General features: G+C 37.4%; 1 protein-coding gene and 1 long non-coding RNA gene across 8 annotated transcripts in view; one reads left to right on the top strand and one right to left on the bottom strand.

Moving 5' to 3' along the window:
• LOC126867311 (serine/threonine-protein phosphatase 2B catalytic subunit 3-like) overlaps window positions 1-26,929 on the bottom strand; it is a 236,378-nt gene that overhangs the window by 6,827 nt on the left and 202,622 nt on the right. For 2 of the 7 annotated variants that reach the window (XM_050621681.1, XM_050621678.1), the window contains exons 10-14: window positions 24,381-24,413; window positions 7,217-7,300; window positions 4,519-4,603; window positions 3,457-3,554; window positions 2,643-2,858 (exon numbers count right to left, since the gene is read on the bottom strand). In XM_050621681.1, the coding sequence (XP_050477638.1) occupies window positions 2,665-2,858; window positions 3,457-3,554; window positions 4,519-4,603; window positions 7,217-7,300; window positions 24,381-24,413 (494 nt within the window). In that variant the 3' untranslated portion in view covers window positions 2,643-2,664. Of the gene's footprint in view, window positions 1-1,211; window positions 2,375-2,642; window positions 2,859-3,456; window positions 3,555-4,518; window positions 4,604-7,216; window positions 7,301-24,380; window positions 24,414-26,929 lie in introns of those variants that run through there. The other 5 variants (XM_050621680.1, XM_050621682.1, XM_050621683.1 and 2 more) reach the window with 5 other exon arrangements.
• LOC126867378 (uncharacterized) lies at window positions 7,307-11,658 on the top strand. Its single transcript, XR_007690226.1, has 2 exons — window positions 7,307-9,009; window positions 11,314-11,658. It is a non-coding gene; the product is annotated as an uncharacterized LOC126867378 (long non-coding RNA).

Below are 26,929 nucleotides of genomic sequence, written 5' to 3'. Positions count from 1 at the left end.
ATATATTTGATTAGTGTCGTGTCTTTTTTCAAGGGACTCGTCGTTCTTAATCCTTTCGTTGCAACGATAATCTTATTAGCAGCTCTGTGGCTGTTAATGGCCGTCAAATGCTACTGATTGTTTTCAGTGGTTCAAAGGGCGGACTATAAACGGCAGCAACTACTTGTCTCTAATTTCGTTTAGCAGCGGACAGTTACCGTGAAGACAATATCGCTCAAACTTTGATAAATGTTAGCAAGTTTGGCGGAGTTTGTAATTCGAGGAGTGAGAGCTGCAGCCTCGTCTGCTCCTGATATACTAATTTGTATTTCTAACGAGGAACAACCCGCTCCTACACAGTTCCCATTAATTACAACGTCAACGGTATTTTTATTACCAATTGTAATTTAATTCTCGAAACTCAACTAATTAAACATTATTAACTCAGCATAATCGTAAGAAAAAATTTGAAAGATATTATTCCGTTCGCTGCTAAAGGAATATTACGGTAAATCGCAACTATTTATTCTACAATATAAGAACAAATAATAATTATATCAAGAGAGTATTTATAAAAATTCTGAATATCGAGCCTTCCAGATATTTGTAAAAATGTTAAACTTCAATGTCACACGAAATTTATAGAAACGCTAAATTCCGAATCTTTTGGCAAATTGATAAAAATTCTGAATTTTCGTTTCTTATGAAATTTATTGACAAATTTAAAGTCGTTAATCCTTCAAAAATTTCTCTAAAATACTAAAAATTCTATTCTCGCGGCATCGAAAGGATTAAGAAAATCCTATCATCGAGGGATGAATATCGAAACATCAACAGCGTGTTAACGAGGGACGATGTTCATCAGGAAGAACGATTCGGCCAACAAAGTGTTCTCCACGGGTCGATACTCGTGCAACACGCAACAGGAAGCTGTGAATCCACGTGTCGCCAATGGTACTACCTTTTCCAGGTTAGTTGTGACCCCGTGACCCACGTGTCAAAGTTAATCAACCACGCGACAAAGGGTGAGAACAGACAAGTCAGATATATATATATATATGTTACATATGTCTGAAGGTGCGTATCGTGCGTGATGAGTTAATCGGTGTACAATTATCGAGCTGTTTTCGTTACAGTTTTCGATACACATTCACTCGTGGAACTTCTTGCGTTCATTCTTCGATATCATCAACTCTTTCCAACAAAACAAACTTTCAAACGCCTGAGCAAGATACTACTGAAGTTCTTTTATTGATCATAATAATGATCGTAATATACATTTTTAGTCGCTCCTTTCGTTTCTTTATATCCTTCGAATGCTCGATCCGATCGATCGGCCAACGAGTTATCGTTTTCGACACATCCAACGACAATCGCTTGCCGATCTCCCTCGTGGATCCTGTGAATTTTGCTACAGTACGATTCAAGATAATTACAGAGAAGTCGTAAATTGCGTGTATATTATAAAGCTGTTATACAGAATCCGACCGAATAATACGTAAAAGTGGGCACGACGCGATTCCTCATGGAAAAATAAGAAAATAATATAGAATAGAACTTTCTCATTTTCGGTTCAGTTTTCGAGAAAATCGAGTATGAAAATTTATCAAATACATTTGAACATGTATTGAACATGAATCCTGTCGGTCATTTAGTCATGTTCAGTGAGGGATTAGCCATGTTCAACATATACTTGATAAATTTTCAAACTCGATTTTCTCGTAAACCAAGCCGAGAACGACAAAGTTCTACTCTATATTCTTTTCTTATTCTTCTACAAAGAATCACGTCCTGCACACTTTTGCATGTTATTCGGCCGCACCCTGTATATAATAACTATATTATAAATATTACCGCGTTAGTAAATTTTATAAATCCGATAAATTCTATAAATTTTACAAAATCTCAGTGTATTTAAACATAGATTCTATCAAATCTTATAATGTAACATTATGGTGAAATATGCGCAGAATGAAAAGATAGCATATGTGATAGGAGAGTCGGAATTGGGGATTAATAATCTGAATATTATCGACAATACTAGCTGCGAATGAGACAGTCATTCTACTTTCTTATAATTCAGTACAGATAGACAATGGACTTTTAATTTTATAAAGAAATTTTCCCAATCCTTTATATAATTGTAGATTCGCATCCGAAACATATTTAGCTTTTTCCATTTTCTCTAGATATATATATATATCTCAACATTGACTACAGTGTTCATCGATTATGCTAGATTTGTTGTTTTCTGTGTATACCTACAACTAATAAACGATTCCTCAACATCTACTTTATTCTCTTTACAATATATTAAGTTTACACGCGTTAATAACTTTCTCTATATTATCATTCTTATGGCACACAGCTTTCTTCAACGAACTTCGGCCCGGACCTGCGAATATCCAATAGTACGTATTTAATTCTTAACTAGCTGTGAAGCCTTTACAACCTTGCTATATCGTGATTCGTACCTATATATATATATATATGTATATATATACATATATATGTATATATGTATATATATATATATATATATATACATCAACAGGACCAAAGGATCGAGAATCCAAATTTAAAAAGAGCAAAGATAGAAATCAAAGGAGAGAGAATAAAAACGCTCTCCCTGTCAGGATCATCCACGTGGGTGTGATGTGTACCTTGATTGGACGAGTGTGAGGCTCACGATTGCGGTTGCGGTGTGTTGTGGTCTCGCTTGTCTGCCGCAGGAGCCGGTGGCTTTATCACGGGCTTCTCCTCGTTTACCGGCGTGAGCGGGGCGTCCTTTCTTGGCGGCATCCTTTCGTTTATGGCATCCAAACCTTTCGCCTCGGCGAACGAGGTGATTTTGTGGTTCGGCGAGAAACCTTGCAGAGCTGTCAACAATAATTTCACGAGTCGTCATCAACCGCTATTCGAGCGGAACGTTTCAAGGGTGGAGTATGAATAACGCAAGAAAGAAGGGAAAGTTCGGTGAAGGGAAGATCGCGGTGGTGTTTGTTAAAATTTCGATGAGGGGAAAATGGAGCGAAATTCTTTTGTCAGAGAAATTCTAATTTACCGGATGATCGTTTCTTTCGATCGTTAATTATGATCGTTGATCAACGATTCTTACTCGTTAAAAATAACTGGTATCGAGCTATGCATTAGCAAGCTTTGCTACCGGTTCAACAATTAGTAGTTCACTGAGCATGTCCACGAGCTGTACCATAAATGTGACTATGTATTACGAGACTGTGTACTTTGACTATGTCCACTAAGTGTATCAAGCACCCTTGACTATCCGTACTAATTGCACGTTATAAATACAGTTATGTACCACAAGATGACAACGACATCCTAGATAGTACATTACAATAAAGTAGGGATTAATTTATTCTTCCTGAATCTATTAGAAAAATATCGTTTACCATTAGATCAGCTGCTGCAGAAGATCGCTCTATTTACATGTAGTTGATTAGAAACGAAACTCACCGTTCTTTAGGGACGTCTTTCCACCTGATAACGCACCAAGAGGTAAAGCGCCAGTCGGCGTTAAACCCTTCAGCTGTAACACACTCTCGCTCTCCTCTCTGAAAGACGAACCAATCGACAACAATTAGCACCGCATGAAAATAAAGAAGGAAAAAGGAGACAAAAGATGTGAAAGTAATGGTAATCAATTTCTCTCTTGATTAACTGCTCTTAATAAACGCGTTCGAATTCGCGCTAATCGTTTAGCCAGAAGCACTAAAATTTTCGAGCGAAAGTTGAGTTCGAGCAGAACGGTATAGCAGAATTTTCACGCCGAGTTATCTTTCATTTTTGATTTCCTCGGAGTCTTCACGGAGAACACAGGATTGTTCTGTGATCATCGATCGACCGTGAAACTTGGATCGACTTCTCGCAACGTTAAGCAATTCTATCGGCTTAGTCGAGGCATAATCGTTCCATCAACCGAGTAAGTTGCTACTAGAATATGGTTTGCGCCGGTGCAACATCATCTTCTTCGTTTTTCAACGAAACTTTCGGTTGTGTGCAATTTTTATGGCTGTTGCATTGACCTACAGTTGCGATCTGGAAAGTTTTAACGCTTCTCTCCGTTACGCTAGTGTTTCTGTAGGAAAATTCTGCTCCGAATCTCTGTATTTCGACTTCTATCAACCATGCTTTGTCTCTGCCAGTCGTGTGCAGTGTACGACTTTGTGAATTTCGAGGATTTTGCGTTTTTTCGCTTTTTTTTTTTAGTCGATGCATGTATGTAAATTTGAAACATGAAATTCCTCGTTATTTTTTTTTCTTCTTAATTCATTTTGAAAAACATTTGACCAGTTGCAAAGACTCGGGTGCAACTATTAAAATAACAACGCAACGCACGATGTATCTTCGATTTTTAATTTTAAACGCTACCTGTCTCTGCTGTAACTCTAATATATCGTCGGTTAAAGATGATATTTTCTCGTTGCATTTATGAGATACATTTTTATCGATAGAAATATAATCGGAGCTGTTTGAATAGACAAGTTTAACTGTTATTAATTAAATTTGTTTGCTGACCTGAGGACGGAGAAGACGCGCGCCATCTTGCCAATGGCTCTGATCTTGTTTCTGATAACCTCCTTGCGTAGATTGGCTGCTGCACCTAAAAAAGCGACAAGATTCAGTTAGGACGATCCGTCTCTCGATAATTTAGCTGATTCATTCTCAGTGATCCACGAAGTCGCGAAGGCACGATGCTAACGAATAGAATCTGGCGCTAAAGTTACTAGGGTCTAGTGAGCTTCTAGCATAATTTCACTAGCGATCAACTTGCGTAATTACATACTCGCAAACAGCAGTTATTTTCGAATGAATAAACATGACGATACCTATGTATCACCTATGAGTAGCTGCGTAAAGAAAAAAGAAAAAAAGAGTAAAAAGAAAGAAAAAAAAAATAGTGGAAGAAATGGACATTAGCGATTTTACGTGAAGCTAAAAATATAGATGAACGATTGTGGATTTTGATTTGCCTTCGCGAGATCTCGATCACGAATTCGCCCCGCAACTCTCGTCGCGAAGTAATTCGACATTTGGCTTTTCACTACATTATTCATACAACAGCTTATCCGGTGATTATGTTATTGAAAAAAAATTAAAGGAAAAAAAATGGAAAAATGTCACTTGTTATTTTTGGGTCTCACGGCAAACAACAACGGCAAACTACAGCCAAAAGAACTCGGTGCACGCGACGAGCGAGTGCATATTAATCTCGGTGTACAATATTTTGCTCTTTCATTTTGCTCATCTGTCTTTTTGGGTCTAAATAAGAATTTATTATTTGCATAAAACTACACGTATTAACTTTTTTCCATCCGACGGATTCATTGGAAAATTTCTTTATTCCGAACTCACTCGCGTATACCGGAAATCATCGATGTACATTGAATCGTTACAATTATCTTTCCTTCACGGATTATCGAGATCTCCTATCCGTCTCTGACCAGCGAACTGAACGATAAACGAACAGAAATACTCAACGTAGATACTTATCGAATTCTATGCAAACGAAAGCGACGAGAGAAAAAAAAAGTAGAACGATACGTGAAGAAAGAAAAAAAAAAAAAACAATATATTAATCAACAGAATTGTTTCACCGTTTTGAATTTCGCGCGTCTCGCGGCCAATCGCTCTGACGCGTGCGCAGAAGCGATTCTTCGTGATTCTCTCGCTTTCCGAGCGAGACGTTCGTTCGTGTACGTTCTCGTTCAAAGTTCACACGAGTCTATCGAAGTTCTGTCCATTTTATTCCAGTTTTTATACCGGAATTAACAGATTGGTGACAAAGAAGTTGAAAAATATAAAGAAATCCTTTGAATCGTAATCGTATATTGAAATATAATATATATATGTATATATACACGTACATATATATTATATGCGTAAAAATAGAGAGAGAGTGCACGAGGATAATAGCACAAGCTCATTGCATATAATAAATGCACGCAGCTACGTATGGGCGCGCGCGCGTGCACGTGTTACAAAACGGAAGCCGGTGTGCGAAATACGTGCGTATGTACATCGTAATAAGCAGCGACTACTAACATGCAGGCCAATGATTACATAAACCATAGGTTTTCCTCAGTTACGCGAAAAGAAGACACGGCCAATGCAAGAGAAAGAGATCAACACATGCACATGCAGGCTTTGAGCGCGGGTAAACGTACGCACCATCGGTCAACTACGGGTGCTTTTACCAGTCGCCGTTTCGTATGTTCGTCGCTACTTGCCTACTTGCTCGTTCGCATTTTCTCTTTCTTTCTTTCTTTTCTTTTTTTTTTTTTTCTTTAGTTTTGTGTTATTTAGAGCGTAGTTGTGTATATGCGTGTTCGGTCGCATCTTTATGCTCGATGTTTTTCTAGTCTTTAACCCGTATCCGTGTGGTAGAACTTTAGTCGTTGTATTCAAATGTTAGAATTTGAAAGCAACGAAATTTCATTTGATTGTAAGCTTCGAGTGTTTCGAATTTGTAAAGGGAATGCGATGGTTAGAGAAGTGAATGGTTTGGAACAATTAGATCTCTTTTAATCGAATATCTTGCTAATCGATTACGTGGTTTGGTTTTTTGATGTTGAAAGTTTGGCTTGAAGACTGAAAGTTTTTCGACTGAGAACCACTGGTTAGTTATTGAGGAGTGACCATTAAATTAAGCCAGTCGCGAAGAGGTTTCGGCGTGAAATCGCTCGTAAAATTCTAGGCGCACAGTTACGGGTTAAGAAGCAGACTACGGATAATCGACTAAATAAGGTATCGAATAGCCTAAGGGTCGGCCATCTTGAGTTCACGTCGACACAAAATGGAGGTCTCTTTTCGATATCGCGGTACAGTGTTTAAGACTCAAATTCTAGAATTACATTATATCGAATAGCATCAAATAATTTCTTTATAATCTTTGATTTGACGAATATTATACTATTCTTTACATTTTCGATATTTTTTGAAAAGTTACAAATAGTTCGTAAAATCTTTCTTTGCAATTTTATTGTATGTTATTTGAAGGGAACAGTTAATGCTATTCATAGTCAGTAGATATTTTTTTTTTGAAGAAAAAAAGGAAAAATAAAAAGAAACAGACGTTTACTCTTTTTTGTTCGTTTTTAGAAGACCGAAAGAAACAAATAATATGTATACGTATGTATATATTAGTAAGTAAGAAGTCTCTAGGATTTAGCTTGTTCGTACTATAAAAGAAACAATTTCACATGAATCGACATACGTGAAAATATCGTTCCGCTGTCGCTGTGTTTCCGCTTCACTAAGCATTCGCGAGTTAAATTTGCGGATGTCGGGGCTTGTGACGCTACAGCAAATCGGGTAATTTTGTCACTTATATAGGAAAACAAGAGATTCGTTCTTGCTGATGAGATAATTGGCGAATTAGGAGATTCTACTGACTCTATCCGTTTTTTATTTCTGAATTATCGAATGGATAATTCTTATTTCGTAATGTACAAATTTACAAATTATTTTCCTTTGTCTTATTCAACTTTAAGCTATGAAATAATTTATCTCTTTTTTGCTTTTCTTAATAACAATGGAATATTCTTAATTCTTTTGATAACATCGTTTAACGATGTCAACTATGTGAATTTTGGTGGCGTGTTCGGGTCGAACATTGAACAAGGTTCAATTTCGCCAGGCCAACTGCGGATTCGCTTTAATTTCTCGTAATCCGCAATCGCGCGGCTGCGCTGCATGGAAAAGCTTTTTGCGAACGTTCTGCTGAGATGGCAGGAAGAAAACATTTCTGGAATATCCTGCGACGTCCATTTCCGCGTAAAAGCGTGGCACGAAACGTCAGCATGAATCGAGAATCTTCGTCGTCTATTCCGTTTATTTAGAACACGTGCCGATAAAAAAAATACTAGAGAAAATAAAATAGAAGCAAATAAAAAGAAATGTGGAATTTATTTTACTTCGGTCACTTTACTCTGTTAGGTTAGGTTAGATAACGTTCGAGCTCGAGAAGTTTTAAAAGTACGATCGATATTCTGGACTGTATGGAGTGTACACATTTGTCTTGTTGGTTTCAATGTGCAAATTGAACACTGGTTCTCTACACCTTAACTAAAACAAGCTTCGTTAAAAATGATATTGGGAAATATAATCTCTTGTCTGTGTGTTGTTTATGAACGTAGATGGAAGATAATCGTCTTACCCGAGAATTCTTCAAATTTCTTGCAATATACATATTATATTACAACGTACACCATTGACCAAATATTTCGAATCGCGTCTCCAATTATAAATGCTGATTTTATTGTTCCTTCGAAATAAATATCGCTTGCTATCGCTATGCTTGCCTTCGAAACTAACGCTACGAATCTCAAGAACGATCTTCGTCTTTGCCTCGAAAGAATTTTCCAAGTGTCTTTTTACCTTTTAATCCGAAGTTTACCAAAGATTTTTGCTTCCTAGAACAATAGAACTCTCAGTTGACTATCTATCGAAACGATATTTCGCTGAATAATTTCTACGAAACGCGTTAGTAATTTGAAAAGCTTGGTCAACAGTATGCATCTTCTCATCTTCTCCAATGAAAAAAAGAAAATATCGTCGAAGTTAAAAAGAAGGAGAAACGTTTTTTCAACTTGCCTGATCAATAGCAACGACTGAAGCGACCTTCAACAATGTATTCTCGTATGCTTTCGCATTTGCGGTGATAAGAAAATATCGAAAGCAGGGGTGGAGGAGGATATTCAAGAAATTAGAATAAAAGGGGATGGACTTCACAGAGAGCCTAGAAAGAACGATCTCTCCTCTATAAGGAGCTATCCTAACCATAGCATGGTATTCATTTCTTTTCTTTCTTTTTGTCTTTTTTTTCGTTTTTTTTTTTTTTTTTTTTTTTTTGATCATTTGTACGACGTCTGACGCATTCTTCCAGGAAGAAGAGCGCACGACGAAGAGATTTCAGTGGGTCTCTGACTGAGGGGAGCAGACATTTATCGATCATCCTTTACATCCTGCGGCTTTCACTGAGAAGGACGATGCGGCACATACAACGACGTACGTCACTACTAATTTATACAACAGATCAAGCCTTTGCTCTCTAGACATTTACGTGTCAGCGCATGATTATGCACTCGTGGTCTGTCGCAATGGGCATTACCATCGAATATTCGTCAATCTTTACGTTTTCACAATATTTACGTTAACATTAGACGCGTAACATAGTTTGGTGTCTTTTATTTCTAATTAGATCCATTCCCGATATTTTCTCATTTTTAGGGAATTTTTAAAGAAATACCATTTACAGAGATTACTTTGTTAATAGTTAACGATAGAAAATGACTAGTCAGGTTATTTTGACTGATTGATAAATCGATAAAACTTATTGTTTTTATTCATAAACAGAATTAAATCGCACAGTTCTATGCATTCATGGCGTAAACATTAAGACGCAAAGAGCATAAGAATGTACGCAACGTTAAAAATCTACAAAACATCCGAAGTATCTGTTATAATATTCGAATGAAACAAAATCTCTGTCCCTGCTGTACTTTTTTAAATTGTTCTGTCAAATCGTTTTGTTATAACTAATAACAAATTCTTCTATAACAATTGTTTTAAGATATAATTAAAAAAAAAAAGAGAAAAGGACTCTGATATTTCTAAGTAGTTTTAAGCTACATGATCGATGAACGAAATATAAATTTTGTTTAAAACGACACCAAACTAATATTATACACACTGAATATTTCCACATTTATCAATAAATTTTATTATCAATCCCCATAAAGTCGAATATATTTCAACTTGGAAAATAATTTTTAAAACGCTCGCGTATTAACGTCTCATGATCCATTTTGCAACTTCCAGGCATGAGAGTTTACTTTCTTGAAACGGTACAGACTTTTCTGTACTCTCGGCTCGTTGACGATTCCTTTTGACGACGCCATTGCGACAGTCTACTACCGAGCTAACATTTATCACAGGGTGTTCGAGTTTGGCACCGAGTCCCAGAGACGGAGATCCATCGTCCGTGGGGAGTATCGACGGCGTTTCAAAGGATGACGCACGATATCTGCGCGATCCAATAGAAGACCCGACGAATTGGGGAAGGAACCGTTCGATCTCAAGCAGATCTGTGCTCAAAACATATTGCACGGGCCACTAGTGCTCTATATCACTGTTTTAGAAGCGTTTCTAAGAGGCATATTTCACTCTTCGAGCTGATAAAATACATTACTTTCGTCCACTAGCAAAGAGCAAATTTCGAAATCGATCTTCTCGCAACACTTGTAAAAACATTCCGAATATTTAAACGATTCTGGTCTTAGCAAGTATTAAAAAAAAAAAAAAAAAAAGAAGAAGAAAACGAAGAATAGAATAAAAAACCAAACCGAGCGATGAGTTTCTATCAGGCGATCTTTCTCCAATTTTACCCATCTTTAATTTAATTTTCAATTTATTTTTATTTAATTTTACATTGGATTAAAGTTCGAATATATTAACAGATTTCAGCTCGAAGGGTCGAACGTCGGTGAGAATGATCGTTTTGAATACAGGTCCAAGCGTCTATTTTATCATATGTTGATGGATCTCCGTGTCTTTCGACGCATAGGCGCCGCCACGATCAAATATTCTCCGCGAATCCCCTTCGCCCTGCCAGCTTATTTTTTTTCGTAAGGTTGCGACGCCTATGGAACTCGATTTCGTCGATGCCCTCTCACGCGGATTCGCTTATCAACAGTAGGAAGCTTCACGAACCCAATGGCGCGTGATTCCGTCGAGTGACTCGTGATTCAATTATCCAACCCGGAAACTCGTCGAGTCGCTCGACGGGGAACCATTGGGCGTTGGACGTGTTCCTATATCATTGCTTGGTCGTCGAGGATCTCGGCCAAGAAGATTTATCCCGTGGTTCATCCATTTGTTAATAAACGCTGTTACAACTTTACGCAGACGAAATACCTCGTCGTCCTTATCGCGTCCTTTAATAATCACCAAATCCAATCACCTGTCCAATAACCCAATCAACTCGAAATCTTCGAACCGATTTAACTCCAGTTTCAGATAAAATTCCAAAATTTCGAAATACAACTGTTCGCCTTTAACCATTCTGTGATTTCTAGATTCTCCCAACTACTAAAATTGCCATGTTTCACTCTCAATATCCGCATCGATTTACTACGCGTAATTTAGAAATTTCATTGATACATAATCGAAGTACGAATCTGGAGAATTTTGGATTTCGAACGATCCAAGGATCAAAATCACGGGATACCGTCTCCGCAAGCACACGGATCCTCGACGATCGAGATCTATGCGCACTTTCAACAGAAAACAACTCACCGTACGCGATGGTAGGTGGGGTCGTATTCGGACCAGACCGTCGGGTTACCATGGCGGCCATGGTGACCATGTTCGTTTTACCGATGGTGAGCGTGGACGTAAGTAAAAGGACAGAAGTAACCAACAATGTGAGAGCAGCGTCAATGCGGCCGAAGAGAAGAGATAGAGAGAGGCGGAGATGTATATTTTTCATGGTTTTTTTTTTTTTTTTTAGTTGGTCAGTCGAACAGTCCAATGAAGGAGATTCGAATTCGAATCGTAGAGTATTTTTGTACGAAGTTTGTTTCATGATTTTTTTTTTTTTTTGGTTTTGAATGGTCGACATATATATATATTTAGTGGTTGGTTGGTGACGGTTGGTGGTTGGCGAAGAAGGTGGTGGTCGAATGTGGCGTAAAGAAAAGAACACATAGAACAGACAAGAGAAAGAGTGCACAGCGTAAGTTGCATTCAAGTCAAGCGTTGGTGCGTTAGAATTTCGAAAATTGTTGCTCTGTACAAGGTGTCTCTTCGTACGTAATAGATCACAGAATGATGACGGAGATTAGGGGAGAGATTGTGTTTAGAATATTCTATGTTGTCTCTTGATTTCTCTTTTGCTTTTTCTGTCAAAGCGATGATACTTATTTTTAGAGCACAACGATGAGATTAACCCTAGAATCTTTCTTTGAAGTATGTGAAAAAACGGTATAAACACCATATTTATGGGGGGTTTAAATGGCGGCGGTGTACACGAGAATATGCGAAAAAGTGCTTTTTTCAGTTTTCGTAAAGATTCTCACGTATTAAGAAATACCTTGTATGTTGTTAATCGTTTTTTTTTATACAGGTTGGGTCAAAATTTGACAGAATTGAAAAAAAATAGAGTGACTCTATTCTATGGGTTTGCATTTACCTCTGAATTATCTGGTTTTTCAACGATGTAATAATTATTTGTTTAATTTAAAAATGATTCGGATGAGTGTTTTAATGGATTCAGAGTATCATCTTTTTTGACTCATCCCGTATATAAGAGAGTAATTCTTAATTGCGCGTAAACAGTTCAAAGAGTAAATCTGCGGCATAAAAGGAAGAAAAGATGTTACACACACGCAGGTCTTCTCTTATTAAACGAAAAAAAAAAAATAATATTGAAAAAACCTACGGTTGTGGAACATTCTTTTTTCATTTTTTCCTCTATATTTTCACCTGGAAATATTAACGCTCAATCGAGAACCACTCTATACATTTCTTACCCTCGATCGAGTACATCCAAAGATCAATGATATTAATTGTACAATAATCGGATCGAATTAATTGCATAAAAAAATACAGGATATAATTGTCATAAATTTGTGTCGGTGAATTATAAATTACAGATCGAAATATCAAGAAGCATAATCTGATAATCTGAGAAATATTTCAGCGATCCGCGTAATGAATAAGATTGTAGAAATCGCAGTATAGACATTTCTGCAACGCTAATTTAATTGGAGGTGCTCGATTCAGGCCCGATAAAGATAAAATAATAGGCGATCGATCATTTATTTAATTAATATCGAATGGTGAATACTGAAAGCGTAAGAAGGTAATTCGTTAGTGGGAAATGTGGGCGGTCTGCGTTTTGTGGATTCGCCTTTGAATTAACGCGTCCTGAAAGATTTAATTACGTATTAGATAATGAACGTCGATCGAGGTTTGATTACTTTCGATTATTCGCTGCCGCTGAAGGTCCTCGTCTACTTTTAAGATTTTCTACTCCGTTCATAAGGTTTGTCCGAATATACGAGAACTTGTGAATTTCTTACGCAGGTGGAAAAATAAAAATGCAGATTAAATTTTCCAAGAAGAAATAAGATTTGACTGACATTTGATATATCGTTCGAGGTAGTTCTCGTTAATATGAGAAAAGGTATAAGCACAAACGTCCTAGGTATCCGTTTTAAACGATTAATTATCGTACGACACTTATAGATGCAATTAAAACAGATTCTACGTTATAGAGAACATTTACGTATAATTTTAACAAATAAGAAAATTAACAAATTAAATAAAAGATGAACTTGCGTATCATATATTAACGTTGATTTCAAATAACTCTATCTTTTGAATTAGTTGCGCGCATCTTTATACAGATACGGTACAGAGAAAATTACCTGATATGGTATAGAGAAAATTACGTGTGCGCTTCTTTCAATTTAAATAATAAGAAAACGCAAACCGCCCTGAATCCAACTTCGTGATTACTTTCTACGTGACTGTCAATGTCTCTCTTCTCGTCTGTTTCTTTAAAGCTAATCACGCTCGACGCGTATCGCCGGATCTGAAATACAGCTTCAAAAGAGGAAAAGTAATCTCGACATTGATCATGATACACAATAAACCGTTCGCTCGAACGTATTTGAAATAATTGTGCGTGGTTAATAATACACCGCTACATAGAAGCTACCTGGAAAAACTGATTAAGAAAAACCTTTGATTAATACGTCGTCTATCGATCGTACGAGGATTACTTCATGATTTTTATTAGCCTTTCGATTAAATCTTAGAAAGGAAAAAAAAGAGAGAGAGAGAGAGAGAAAAGAATAGAACGGAGGAAATAAATAAACTTCCATTGCGTTGGAACTTCAATAAAATTCGTTATCAAACGATCACGTTGAGATAATTTTCGAAATACAAATATAAATAACCACGAATTCTTCGAGAATCCGAATTCCATTTTAATCAGAATGAATTCCTCGACGATCGTCGAATCAATTAAATAAATCTAAATCGATGGGAAAAATGTTTATTCGATTAATTTAATCCTAGAACTACTATACGCTAGCATGCGCTGGAAAAGAAAAATGGTAGTTGCGAAAGATCGACAAGGAAGAAAAACACAAAAAAAGTACGAAAACAACGTATAGAGAAATGTACAAATGGGTGGAGCACACCCTCGATTTACAAAAATAATACACGCGAATCAACGAAGGAATACAAGTAAGGGTGAACGTAAAAACGATCATTAAAGGGATAAAGAAAAAACGAGCAAATCAAGGGAAAACGGGCCGGAAGATAAGAGATAGAAAGAGAGAGAGAGAGTTGGAGTGTTCTTTTTCTTTTCTTGTCTTTTTTTTCTATCGCGAGATATTTAAGGAACAGAGAGAAACGAGAGGGGTCGATGTGTGAGAAAATGAGAAAGAGAAAAAGAGAGAGAGAGAGAGAGAGAGATAAGAGATGATGTCGGGCAATGATGTTGTCACGGGACTCGAGAATAAAGAGAATATGATATTTCGTGGCTTTGATTCTCCCCTGTGGGAGATGTGGAGCTTGCTAGATGCGGTTCCTCGACGAAAATTGTTCGTACTGTGGACCTCGTTCGCGTTTCAAGAAGACGAGAGCGAATAATTTATCGAAGAAACTAAGCGAAAGATATCTTTCGAGTTTCCTGTTTCTATTTACCTCGATAGATTGTTCGAGTTTTCTTCTGTTCTATTTTAGTAGCTGAAGATATATCCACAGCGGAGCGTGATGTTGCCGATAGACTATGAAAAGATCTCCTTGCACCGTTAATCGATCAAGTGTCCTCCGTTTTGTAATACGAACGAGCAGATCGACACAAGGGAGGACTCTTTTCGAACGATCATCGGATCGAGGATCTTGTTTTAAAGCGAACAGAGACGAATATAAGAAAATAAGGTTGATATAGCGTGTCTAAAAATACAGAGTTAAAGTAATCAATTCGAAGAATTGAATTAAAATGATTGATTGGAGAAAGCGAATGTAAAAAATGCCACTTAAAGAGAAGAAGGTAAAAGAGCGAATTAATAGACGTATCCGAAAAGACTAATTTGAAAGAGATGAATTTAACGAATTGAATGTGAAAGAATTGATATAAAGGAATCAATTTACACGGAACAATGAAAGAAATCAACCTGACAGAACCAATTAAAAAAATCTATTCGGACCGATCAATTTAGAAAAAGTTTATCCAACACATCAAGTAAAAAGTGTTCGACCTAAAAAGGCCAATTAAAACTATCCATCTCAAAATTCCAAGTTACACAGAACAAAAAAATCAATCCAAAAAAAAAAAAACGATACAGAAATAAAAAGGAGAATTGGAATGAAAAACCTGTGTCCCATTAAAATGCTAACATCAATTAAACGAACTGTCAAAAAAAAAAAAAAAAGACAAAAAAAACGATTAAACCAAAAAGAGAGCTATAGCACGGGCTTGTTATCGTTCCAAGTGTAACCAAATGTTTTTTGCTTTGACTCGTCTCCTTTCACGCGGACGCAGCCACGACAAGATCGTAGAAGCGTGCACAGAATGAAAAGGATTGGTGCAGCGAGATGTTGCGGAGGAACGAGGGAAAAGTCGGTGTTAGAACCGTGTCGAAACGTCGTTCTGTCTATGCGTCACGTAGTTCCGCGAAAGAGGATCAACATAGAAGAATGGCTGGCGAAAAGTGCAAAGATTCGAGGCTTCTCGCGGAGCTGCACTCCGGAAAGCTGACATCTCGAGATGTGTTGGAAATAACACGGTCGTCTAGTAATTTATTTTTGTTCGAAATGGGGCTGGAGGAACGAACGAACAAAAGTAATCAGAAATAATAAAAGCACACACGTAGTAAAGAGGGAAAAGGTGTGTGATGTTTGAGTTCTCGAAGAGGAAGAACGACGGCTGTTTTCTTTACACGTTTGTACTTGTAATCGCTTAGAAAAGTCTTCGTACACCATACGGAAAATCTATTTTTATCGAAATAAAATAATTATACTTGGATAAATATTTTTATTCGCATATAAATTATATGATTTAATAGATCGAAATAGAATTTTTACTGCGTTTAACATTTAACCGTAAATCAATAACGAAATAGCTTTCAGATTTGACGCGGAACGCATTCACTTTACAAAGAAATTCCGTGGAGTTTTATTTCAAAATTATATTTAAAAATCGCTTTTCCGTAGGATGTAGGACGATTTTTAGCGAGTGATTGTGTAGGTTCGTCGATTTTTGATTAAAAGCAAGGAGGGGATCTAGCATCGAATCGACAGTTTTCTAACGAAATCGATAAAATCAGGACGTGTCATGTACTCGATTCGATACGATTTCACGATTCATTAGTGGAAATACAGTGTTCGCGAGAGATAACGAACTTGAGGCGAGTTTAATGGATTTGTTTCGGATGTTGGGGACTCGTGTTGCTGACTATACAGTGTGGATGATCTGTCGAGCGAGAATGACGGTTCTTATCATTGTCGTAGAATTAACACAGCAGCGTTGTGTCGTTGTACATACAGCAAATGCCGAGAACAGTAGATTAATCCGTGCATGCTCAGACACGAGAAGAACGTTCTCAAGTGCTCGCTAGTTCTTATCTGTTCTAACCAAACGTTCTTTCTAAATCTAGCAAATTTTCTTTGGTAGTAAAACTAGTTTCCACGGAGTTGTTCGATTCTGAACAAGATCTCGATTACCTAATCTTCCTTTCAAATTATTATTTCGGTTCGCGAGAACTTCGTTGCTTGATACTCACACATTTTAACTCGTTCAATGACAGTGTACGTTTCTGTTCATTAACGCGAGAGATGAAAGATTATGTTCGATTTCTTGAAACAATCGTTTCGCCTCTTACAACCTATAAACTACGTTCTTTCACCAATTTCATAAGCTCGTTTTCAAATTTCTCCCACTAGCAGCACGTCTTTTCTCTTTGTCAGTACGATGCAAGGCTATGACTCGATTTCTCGAAATCAAAATTGTTCCAATTATCTCGACTCCGGAAACATACATAAAAACATATATACAAAAAAAAAAAAAAAAAAAAAAGAAACAACCGTGATATCAGTTTTATAATCCCATAATCTCCCATAATAATCCTATAATCTAATCTTTATAAAACCATAATCTCGAATCTCTTTCATCTATCCAGTACGCTCGTTTGTCAGCTTGCCGCGAGACTATTCGAAAGACGCGAATCCTCGAGCCGCGATTTCTTAAAATCGAAAACCTTCTAACGCGAGAGATAGGAGTAAAGAGCCGGAGGCAATAAAATAAGCTTTCCAGCTGAAAACTAGGGTAAAAAAGGCAACGGTGGAAGCGCACACGTTCAAAGGCGGTAAGTTGATCGATGCACCGTGGCCTTCCTCGCCTTATCTCACGGAACTCGATGCGTTCGATCGATCGACGTGCCATTTTCCCCGGGCGAGACACAGCGAGAAGAAAATAGAAGGAAAAAGTGGACGGGAAAGGCGAGCGACGTTCGTCTTTGCCCGAAAGATAAACGGATGGATCCGTGGTTTTCATAGGAAGAAAGAAGAGAGAGAGAGAGAGGAGAGAATGATCGGCCGGATGGTATAGCAGGATTCCGGATTAAACGTGTTTCATCCGGATTATCCGTGTATCAGTCAACGCTTGCTTCCGCCGATTGTTTAAGAAAGGGACGTATTGTCATTCGGCTATCGATCGAAGCAACTCGTCCTGTCATCTGCCTTTTGTACCCCTTTTCAGCTCTCTCGTTTTACGCAAAAAAAAAAAAAGAAAGAAAAAGTAAGGAAATTACGTGAGAAAAATATTTTGGCAACGCGAATTTTCCATTTGCACGTCGAACGTTACGAGACACGGAATCTCGAATTTTTCATGAACATTTTGCAGACACTTTGAGAAGGAAAACTTTCGTAGAAGAAAAGATTCGAAGATTTTTACGGTTATTTCTATCGGAATTACAGTGACGATCTTCAGAATTGATCTAATTGATCGGAATTAGTTTTCGATATATAACAAACGGTTTGGCGTGAAATATAATACTGTACAAGTATACTGACGATCGAAGAATCTGTTCAATATGATGAAAGTAATAAAAGAACAAGACCACTTAAACGAAAGGAACAATCTATTTTATTAGCTGGTATATCGATTCTTTTCATCGAACCACCGACTGTAAAACGATATAACAACCTCTTCGTTATTTTTAGAATTCAATCTTCTATCTTAGCCCCATCTTACGATTCTTTTTAGCGATCTTATCTACCGCAGATTGCAATTTTCGTCCGGGATGATAATAAAAACATAATCCACGATGTCATAAATTTCCCATAAATGCATAACCGTCGGCAAACAAATCGTAAAACAACGTTTGTATCATTTTTCCTTTAAATACCTGGCACCAAATGCTATATAACGTCATTCTCTATGCTCGTTTCATTAAAAGGAAAGTTAAACTGTTGTTACTTCTTCTCTAAATCCTTCGTTTCGTCGTTGCTCTCGAAACGACGGTCACAAAATACGCAACATCGACCTCTCTTAAAAAGTTTCCCCTTTGAAAACGCATTTTACGTTCAACGCCAATATTTCAAGGGTATTCTCGCGGCCGATCATAAACTTGCCTTCCACCAAACGCGAGCAAAATTCAATTCAGCCTTGGAATGCCGTGGAAAACGACCGAAAGGCAATTCCACGTTATATCCATGGCCGCGCGTCTCGTTTTACGCCGCGCGTTAAATTTTCATTCGCTTGGCTTTATACACGCGCTGTTTCCCCTTTCCATGCTGATAATACCGATTATAATTGCCACGGATGCGAGACAAAGACGGAGAGATAGAATTTGCCAGCGAACTTAATGGCAAGATTGCGTGAAAATTTCACAATCTCCCTCTTTGATGTTAATCGCGCACCTCTGCACCAATTACCGTTTCGGCTTCTGGAAATCTCTGACCATCCGCCGTTTCGTTTCATCCCTGTCCGTTTCTAATTGTAAGATACGTTCTCGAATTTCTAACATTCGAATTTCGCGCTAGGAATACACGATAAATCACATTTTTAAAATTCTAGAGAGGAACGACTCTTTTAGATTCGATACGTTGCCAATTTTTTTTTTTTTTTTTTTTAATTCAATTTGGCTGTGGTATTAGATACGTATAATATGTATTAGGTTGTCCGAAAAGTTTCTTTCGTTTTATGAGGAAATAATGGACGCACAAAGTTTTTTGTTTCATATTATTTTGTCGAATATCCATTTTGTTATGTTGAAATAAACACCGCGACATTTCACGTTTGTATGAAGGTGCACTGTTGTAAAAAACACGTTTGCGAAAGAAAGACACTTTCCGGACAACCCAATACATCTTTGTAAGTTTTTCGAGCATTTCAAAGATATTCATTGTCATAATATTATGTCGTTGGATCGCCATGAAATTTCGTGGATTCTGATATTTGATATTTCCGAGTAGACTTGAGCTTTGGATTTAACGAAACGATGTTATAATACTTTCTTTTAGTTGCCAAGTAGCGTGGATATTAGAAAATCACGGAAAATGGATTTATTTACAGTTGGTAGTTTCAAATCTTTGGTAATTTTAAAATTATTTTACAAAATCGAACTGACGGTTTATTCTTTGGTACAGAAATACGAATTTACAGTCTGAATCTTCGAGAGTTAATTTGCAATTTCCTTCTTAACGAATTCATTTATTTATCCGAGCGGATTTATTTTTTACTTTGCTTTATCCTTTACTTTATTTTAATCTTCTAATTTACTTTCATGTAAATTCTCTTCTATTTTTCAAACGTAATCTTTCTACCTTTTACCCGTGCGAATAAAATTCGGATGAAAGAGGGTCGACAAATATTTGAGTCATACAGAAGCCAAACTAAATCGTTTAATTTCTGAAAAATACGACTATCTCTGATATTAAAAACGTACAAGTTTGCAAAAAATGGATTTGACCAGTTTGACTATTGAGTGGCTCAGTTGCGGTGGATTTGTTGCTAAATGCTGTACACACGAAGTGATTGAAACAGAAAAATTCTTGGTTCATTCTCCATCTTACGTACCGATTTCGAGGAACACAGCAGTTGACGTGTTAATTACTAGCTAAATTACCTGATAATTCTGTCGACAGCGTGTTGGTGTCTCACATCAGTTTCGTATGTTAGTATACACTACCAGTCAAACATTTCAAATCACATTCCTAACGAATCTCCCGTTAATTTTATAATTATTATCAACTAAAGAATTCTAATCAATTAATTAACTTGTTTCATATAAAGTTAGTTATTACAAATGCTTCCGAATATCGATGACAATTTTCTTTGTCCGATAGATTTTTATCTAAGCCACCTTCTTTCGTAATAAAAAATCAAATCGATATTTTACTTAAAGTTCTGAAAATCTTTAAAATCGATTCTAAATTTTTGACTAGTAGCATAGTTCTTGTAGGGGGAGGGGAGGGCGTGATGTTAAAGAGGAAGTCACGTGGACGAGTAGACGCGACGCTTACTGACGTTTCGAGGATATGCGTCTTTTAATCGTTTCATCAAGCTACGTTTGTTTGGAAACCGGATTATCGCGAAATTTTCCATCGCTTGTCGCTCGGAATATTTTAAGCCCTCCAGCACGCACACGGACCCAGTGGCTTTACACGCTCTGTTTTTTCGTTCGATACTGAAAATACTAAACGTCGTGCGTTTCAATTCGAAACACTGGAATATGTTAAAAAACACGGTGATTGCTCTCGTAGGGGAAGTTTTTCGTGGATTAATCAACGATTCGTAAGAAAAAAACCACGGTAGCTGGTTGAATAGAGCGGAAATGTCGTAACGGTGGGGGAAATTTGGCAACGAAGAGGAAAAGAAAAAAAAGAAGAAGAAAAAGGAGAAACTGTACAGCATCGACGTTGAAGCGTGCGCAGGAAAAATCGAGAGCTATCAAATTGATTAAAAAAAGAAGGGGTAGAAAAGCCATGCTCTACGTCGACGTCAAATGCACACGAAAATTTCCGGTTGGTATGAAAATTTCTCGTGGAAAAAATCACGCTGCACCGATGTCAAACGCATCTGCAACATTCGTGGTGCGTTCAACGAGAAATGTAAACCACAAATAAAAGTCTACATGTCAATGAAATATTCCGATGCTTTGCAACAACTTCATATTTTTAGTATCGTTGTTTTATTAACAGCGGAACTACCAACTTTTAATGTTTAGAAAAAAAAATGCTATATGTAGATTTTCAGAAATTTAATTTAATTTAAATATTCAAAAAGATCTGTACAGTTTTTTTTTTAATAAAAATATCGTTATGACAAAGATGTTGAAATTTAAATGTACAAGGGCGTATGGAATACAGATGACATACAAAAATTAGTTATAGACACTTTATGGCATGAAATAAATCGTTCTTTTTCCTTTTTAATAAAACATTAATTCTGATAGAAGCAGTTCCACGTTTTTAGTAAACGCAAACACAGAAATCCGAATTTTTATAAGTTTGGTAGTTCTGATGTTAAAACACAGAGAAACGCGAAGCAAATAAGTGATCCAATTAATAGAAAAATTATTCAATCAAACACACTATGATACAAAAATTTGGAATCACTTTCGTGTCTCTATCGAATCACTCGTCAATTCTATCATTAATTACAAAATATTCCAAACTTTAATTCGATAGTATCCTTTATCAAAGAATTCTTTCTGCTAGCAGTATCTTATACCCAAACGTTTTCAAATTCTAAAATTCCACGAAACACGATTGTAGCGATTCCAAATTTTTCGCCAACGATACATTAGCAAAGTTGCCTGAGCAATCGCCAAGAAATCCACAGAAAAATTCTACTACATCTCTATGAAACGCTGCGAATTGCGATTACGCTAACGCCGTGCTGGAAGACTTTCTGCCGAATCTCCTGAATATTTCTCGAATTCTACGCCCACTACTAACAACAATTGTTCGAACAATCTTTTCCATTGGGCGAGATTTCGCTAAAAATAACATTTCGACAATGCCGACATGAACGAACGAGCCATGAAAAATCAGGCGAAAACCTGGCACGTGTTGAAATAGGTGGCGTTTCGTGGTCGATCACAGGACAGGCTCGCAGAAACGCTTTCTTCGTGTGCGATGAAACACCGATCGTTTTGCTCCGAGATTCGTGTGACGCGAGCGAAAAATTGAAAGAAGAAAAAACGAAACAAAAGAGTATAAACGAGGCTGGTTGAGGAGCAGGGAAACTGGGTAGAACGGTCGAAATAGCGAGACCAGCGAGCGATCGGTGATTAAACGTAGCGTGTTCGATAGATTGAGGAAAAAACCAGGTGGTTTTGGGGGAAGCGTGGTCGAAAAACGAGACAGAAAACGAAACCAAACTTCGTAAAAAGGGGGAGAAGGAAGAAAAAAAGAGAAAAGAACGTAACGAAAAGAACGAAAGAAGAACGGGAAACAAACATGGCGAATAGTTTAAGAGGCTCCGATTTAAAGATTGAAAAAAAAAAAAAAAAAGAACAAAAAGACTCGAAACGAGCACGAAAAAGAAACAGGTGAACAAATAGGCGGATCACGGTGTGGAATTAATGTCGATTGTTAAATAATTCGGGAACAAAGAGACAAAACAAGTGAGAAAACTATAGCCCGCGCGGAACGCTCGTCGCTAGGTCGCTCTGCTGGCATCCGGTTTGCCTGAGGACCTTTATCCAACACTTTCAACAGAAATCTCTGTAATCTATTAATTTAAAAATCTGTATAACATGCGTGGAAGATATTTCTTCTTTCCCTTTTTACGTCGAAGTTAAAATTACTCGACCAAAGAATTTCTTTTAAAGTTGAATTTAATAGAATTCTTTGTTTCCTTAGAATTACGAGCAATTGTCTGGAATATTTAATACCTTTGAAGCAGCGTTGTTCTATTTTCGAACAAGCAGCGCGAGGAAACGTAGTTAGATTGCTTGTTTAGTCTTTGACAAAAGGAAATCCGCAAGGATGTTTCTTCGTGAAACTTGAGATAAATCTTGCAACGAGCGTGATACCATTAATTTCCGGTGGCGATTAAATAACCGAGGGAACGCGCGTATTTCCGATCCAGCAGAACTGGCCGCGGTGACGCGTTCGCGCGCGCTCTGCCACGCAAACAGGAGAAACACTGGCAAAAAAAAAAAAAAAGAAGAAGAGAAGAAAGAAACAAAGGCAATAAGAAAAACAGAAGAAGAAAGAAGTGTGAGAAGAAGAGGAAAAAGAAAACGAGTTAAATCGTTCAAATGTACGCAGGGTGACGAGGAAACAGATAGACAAACTTTGGTACTGCATTCTGCTCTTCCTAGGGATTAAAGAAGATTATACAAACACTTCTCCTTTAGACAGATAGATACCTTTTCTTTTAAAGATAAAAGAGGTTTTCGCCTATGATACAAACAAATTTTCACGTTTCGTATTCAGGAAAGTTATAAAGAAAACATTCGAAAGATCCTCTTCTCTTCCTGATCTTGTTACAATGACAATAAGCGTCATTTTTAGCGTATTCCAGCTACCAATGATATTATAGCGAATTAAATTTTTAAGATATTTCCGCGATTAAACATCCAAAGACGTAAGAAAAATGGAATTGTGCACAAGCCATGAAACTGGTCTACTATCAATCTACCAATATTAAAATATTCTCAACGATTTTACAAAACATTTCTCATTTTCTATCGGGGTATTTCAACTTTATCATCGTAAGCTCCAAAAAACCAGACTCCAGTGTTCGTTACTGATAATACGTCTTTTAATAATCGATAAAACACAAATTGTCAAAATTTACGTGCAATCGTTACCACGTTGTTTACCTCTAACAGAAAGAAATGTTTATAATAATCGTACGCACGACTTGCATAAAACTGCAGTATAAACCAGAGACTCTCAAGCGTCGAATATTTCATGTATCCTAACATTCATTTGCATAAACATTATCCGTCCCCAACAAGAGCAGAAGTTTACCAAAATCCTCTCATAAATTTCAACCTCACCCTGTACAATTGTACGCCGATATACATATACAAGCTTCCTATTTCTAAACTGGACGAATTAGGCAAACACCATCTCTACAAAGAAGAAAACCATACGTGTGGTTTGTAACGTATACGAAATACACAGGATACGTACAAAACACCATCGTGTATATCTATATCGTCTCGTACACAGAATTAAAGAATTAAAGTTGGAAATCCTTGGCTCGTTCCAGTTGAAAGAAAACCAAAAACAAAGGAGGAACGAAAAGTAGAAAAAAGAAGAAGAAGAAGAAGAAGAAGAATGAAAAGAACTCTCTTTGCGTCTCAAGTAAGTCGTCGGCTCTCTCAATGGGGACTTACCGTTCTTTTTTTGGATAACGATTTTCGCTGCGACTTTACGGGGGTTGCGTATGCCGAACAACGGAGTTTTGAGTGGAGTAGTAGTAGTAGTAGTAGTAGTAGTAGTAGTAGTAGTAGTAGTAGTAGTAGTAGCAGTAGTAGTAGCAGTAGTAGTAGTAGTAGTAGTAGTAGTAGTAGTAGTAGAAGTAGTAGTAGTAGAAGTAGTAGAGGTAGTAGTAGCATAGTGTCGTGCCGAGATAGGAGGAGTCCAAGGCCAGTGTGATTGATTGACAAATATAATAGAGAAGGAGTACGATAAAAGATAGTCAGTGCAACTTCGTTCGGGCTTTGTTCAAAATCAGGGTCGTAAAACGGGGCATTCTTGGGCTGAGCTAAAAAAACAGGGCACAGGGGGTGGGGGAGGTTTGGTTTCCTAAACAGGTGACAGAAGGGCCAAAGGGGGTAAGCTATGGTCGAAGGGCGATTTTGTAAAATCAACCATACGGATAAGGTATACGAATCTCTCTCGAATATCTCGTTTCTCCTCGATTCACGTTATGTGAAATCCTAATTGGTCGTGGAATCGCTATGGTTTAGGTTGCTTCTGGATGGCTGGACTCTTCGAGATCGATGTTTCCCGATCTTAAAGTGGTTTTTGAGAGCAGGTTCGAGTATTCCGTTGATACATATTCGTCCGTTTGGTAGTCGATAAGCGTTGTACACTTGTTCGAAAAAGTTTCCTTTATTTGCCAATTTCTCTCATTTATCTACGTTTAGTAGCTAGACGCAGTTATGGTTGTTCGTCGCAAAGATCTCTGTACATATACACGCTACTTAGGATTATGGTCGTCAGACATTTTTCAGGACAGTTCTTCAGGACTTCTAATGTCGTAAGTGTAAATTCATGTATATGTAGTTAATCGGATGATCATAATAGCAGATTGTTTGCAAAATAATCGTACGAACAAGAACGAAACTATCCAGTTTCTGATAGCGTTTGGCATAAGGCAAGGAGTTAAGTGTCGATCAATCATACTCAGAGTAATTTTAGAAACTTTGCACAACTTGAAAATCGCGGACGATGCAAAATCGTCATCCGAAATCTTGTACATTCAACCAGTGCGAAGCAAATGACGAGCATGTCCGGGACAGCTGGAAGGTCGCAGCACATCGATTATCTAACTCTTAAACTATTAACCCAACAAATCCAGGCCCTCTAATAACGCAATAAACTAAACATCTGATGTATCATCCCGATGTATCATATTTGAGAATAACCTGTCAAACACGTGAGACAGGTTCATCCATACTCATCAGGCACCCAGAACCCGCCATTTATCCTCAAACCTACACCTATATCCTACCAATCTTCGATAAATTACTTTCATCAAACGTAATACGTATCTCTGATCGAGACGAATGAGATACGCCGCGAATACGTAGCAAATTGTGAACGATCTGAATTAAAATCATCGATCGGGAAACAGCTATTCTCCAGAGTCCAAGGGGTGTCTTTTAGCGATCGGTGCACGTGTACCGAGGGAATTTTAGGACGCGGCGCGTACGAAACCGAGAAACGGAGATGGAGATGAGAAAAAGAACAGAGAGTGCGCGTGGAAGTTAGAAGTGAATTCTTGGGATAGCAGAGAAGTGATACGAGAGAAAGAGAGCGAAAGTAAGAATAAATCGGCTCCGGAGAACTTGATTAAGAAGATGGTATATGTAAAGTGGTATCGAGTGGACGTTTAAAGCCAAGGACCACCGGGAGGTTAAGCGACAGCTACGCTGAGTGAAAAAATTATTTTTCCTCCAATACATAATACGCGCAAGAATCTCCATCTAAGCTGATAGCACAAGTTCAATGGAAAAGGCTGCGTACACAACGCATCGAAGCAAATATTTTTCAACTCAGCATAGTGTAACTTGACTCAGTTTTCCGGTGGATTCTCGGCTTAAGAGATCGGAAAAATAGAAATGAAAAAAAAAGTGAGAAAAGAGGAGGTGCAAATATGTGGAGACTGAAGATTAGAACACATCGATAGGTACGTGGCGAACTTTCGAACGTCGATTTCGTGCAAAATCGACGATCGGTTGGTTCACGCATGCGTGAACGCAGCATTCAAGATGGCGCGGTTGAGTTTCGCGTTCGCTGCTGCTCAATACTTTTTTTACGACACTCAAGTATGAACTTGCCAATTCTTATTGAACAAAATATTCTTGTGTTGTCGTTTCGGCGCTTTTTCATCGCCTTTGCCTTTAGTCTTGTCAACGCGAGATACTAAACAGATAACCTTGTTATAATCAAATAAAAGATAAATAAAGGAGGGATAAAAAATTAATTGATGGCTTAATAAAGGTTTCTTCACTCCTTTGAACTCCTAAAGTTGGAATTTTCTGTTTTAAAAATACTTTGTATTTAGTAACACTGTATCTAGTCAAACTAAAGAGGTTAGAGTGGAGTGACCTTGATCTAGCGCAGCAGATTCCAGTCAGGCTATAATCTACTATTTCTGATGACATTTTAATATTCAATTGGTATCGTTGGTATCGCAGCTGATGCAAAATAGTTT

Source organism: Bombus huntii, chromosome 7 (genome assembly GCF_024542735.1).
Source record: "Bombus huntii isolate Logan2020A chromosome 7, iyBomHunt1.1, whole genome shotgun sequence".
Taxonomy (NCBI): domain Eukaryota; kingdom Metazoa; phylum Arthropoda; class Insecta; order Hymenoptera; family Apidae; genus Bombus; species Bombus huntii.
The sequence above is the reverse complement of the archived record's forward strand: the minus strand, read 5'-3'. Positions and strand labels throughout refer to the sequence as shown.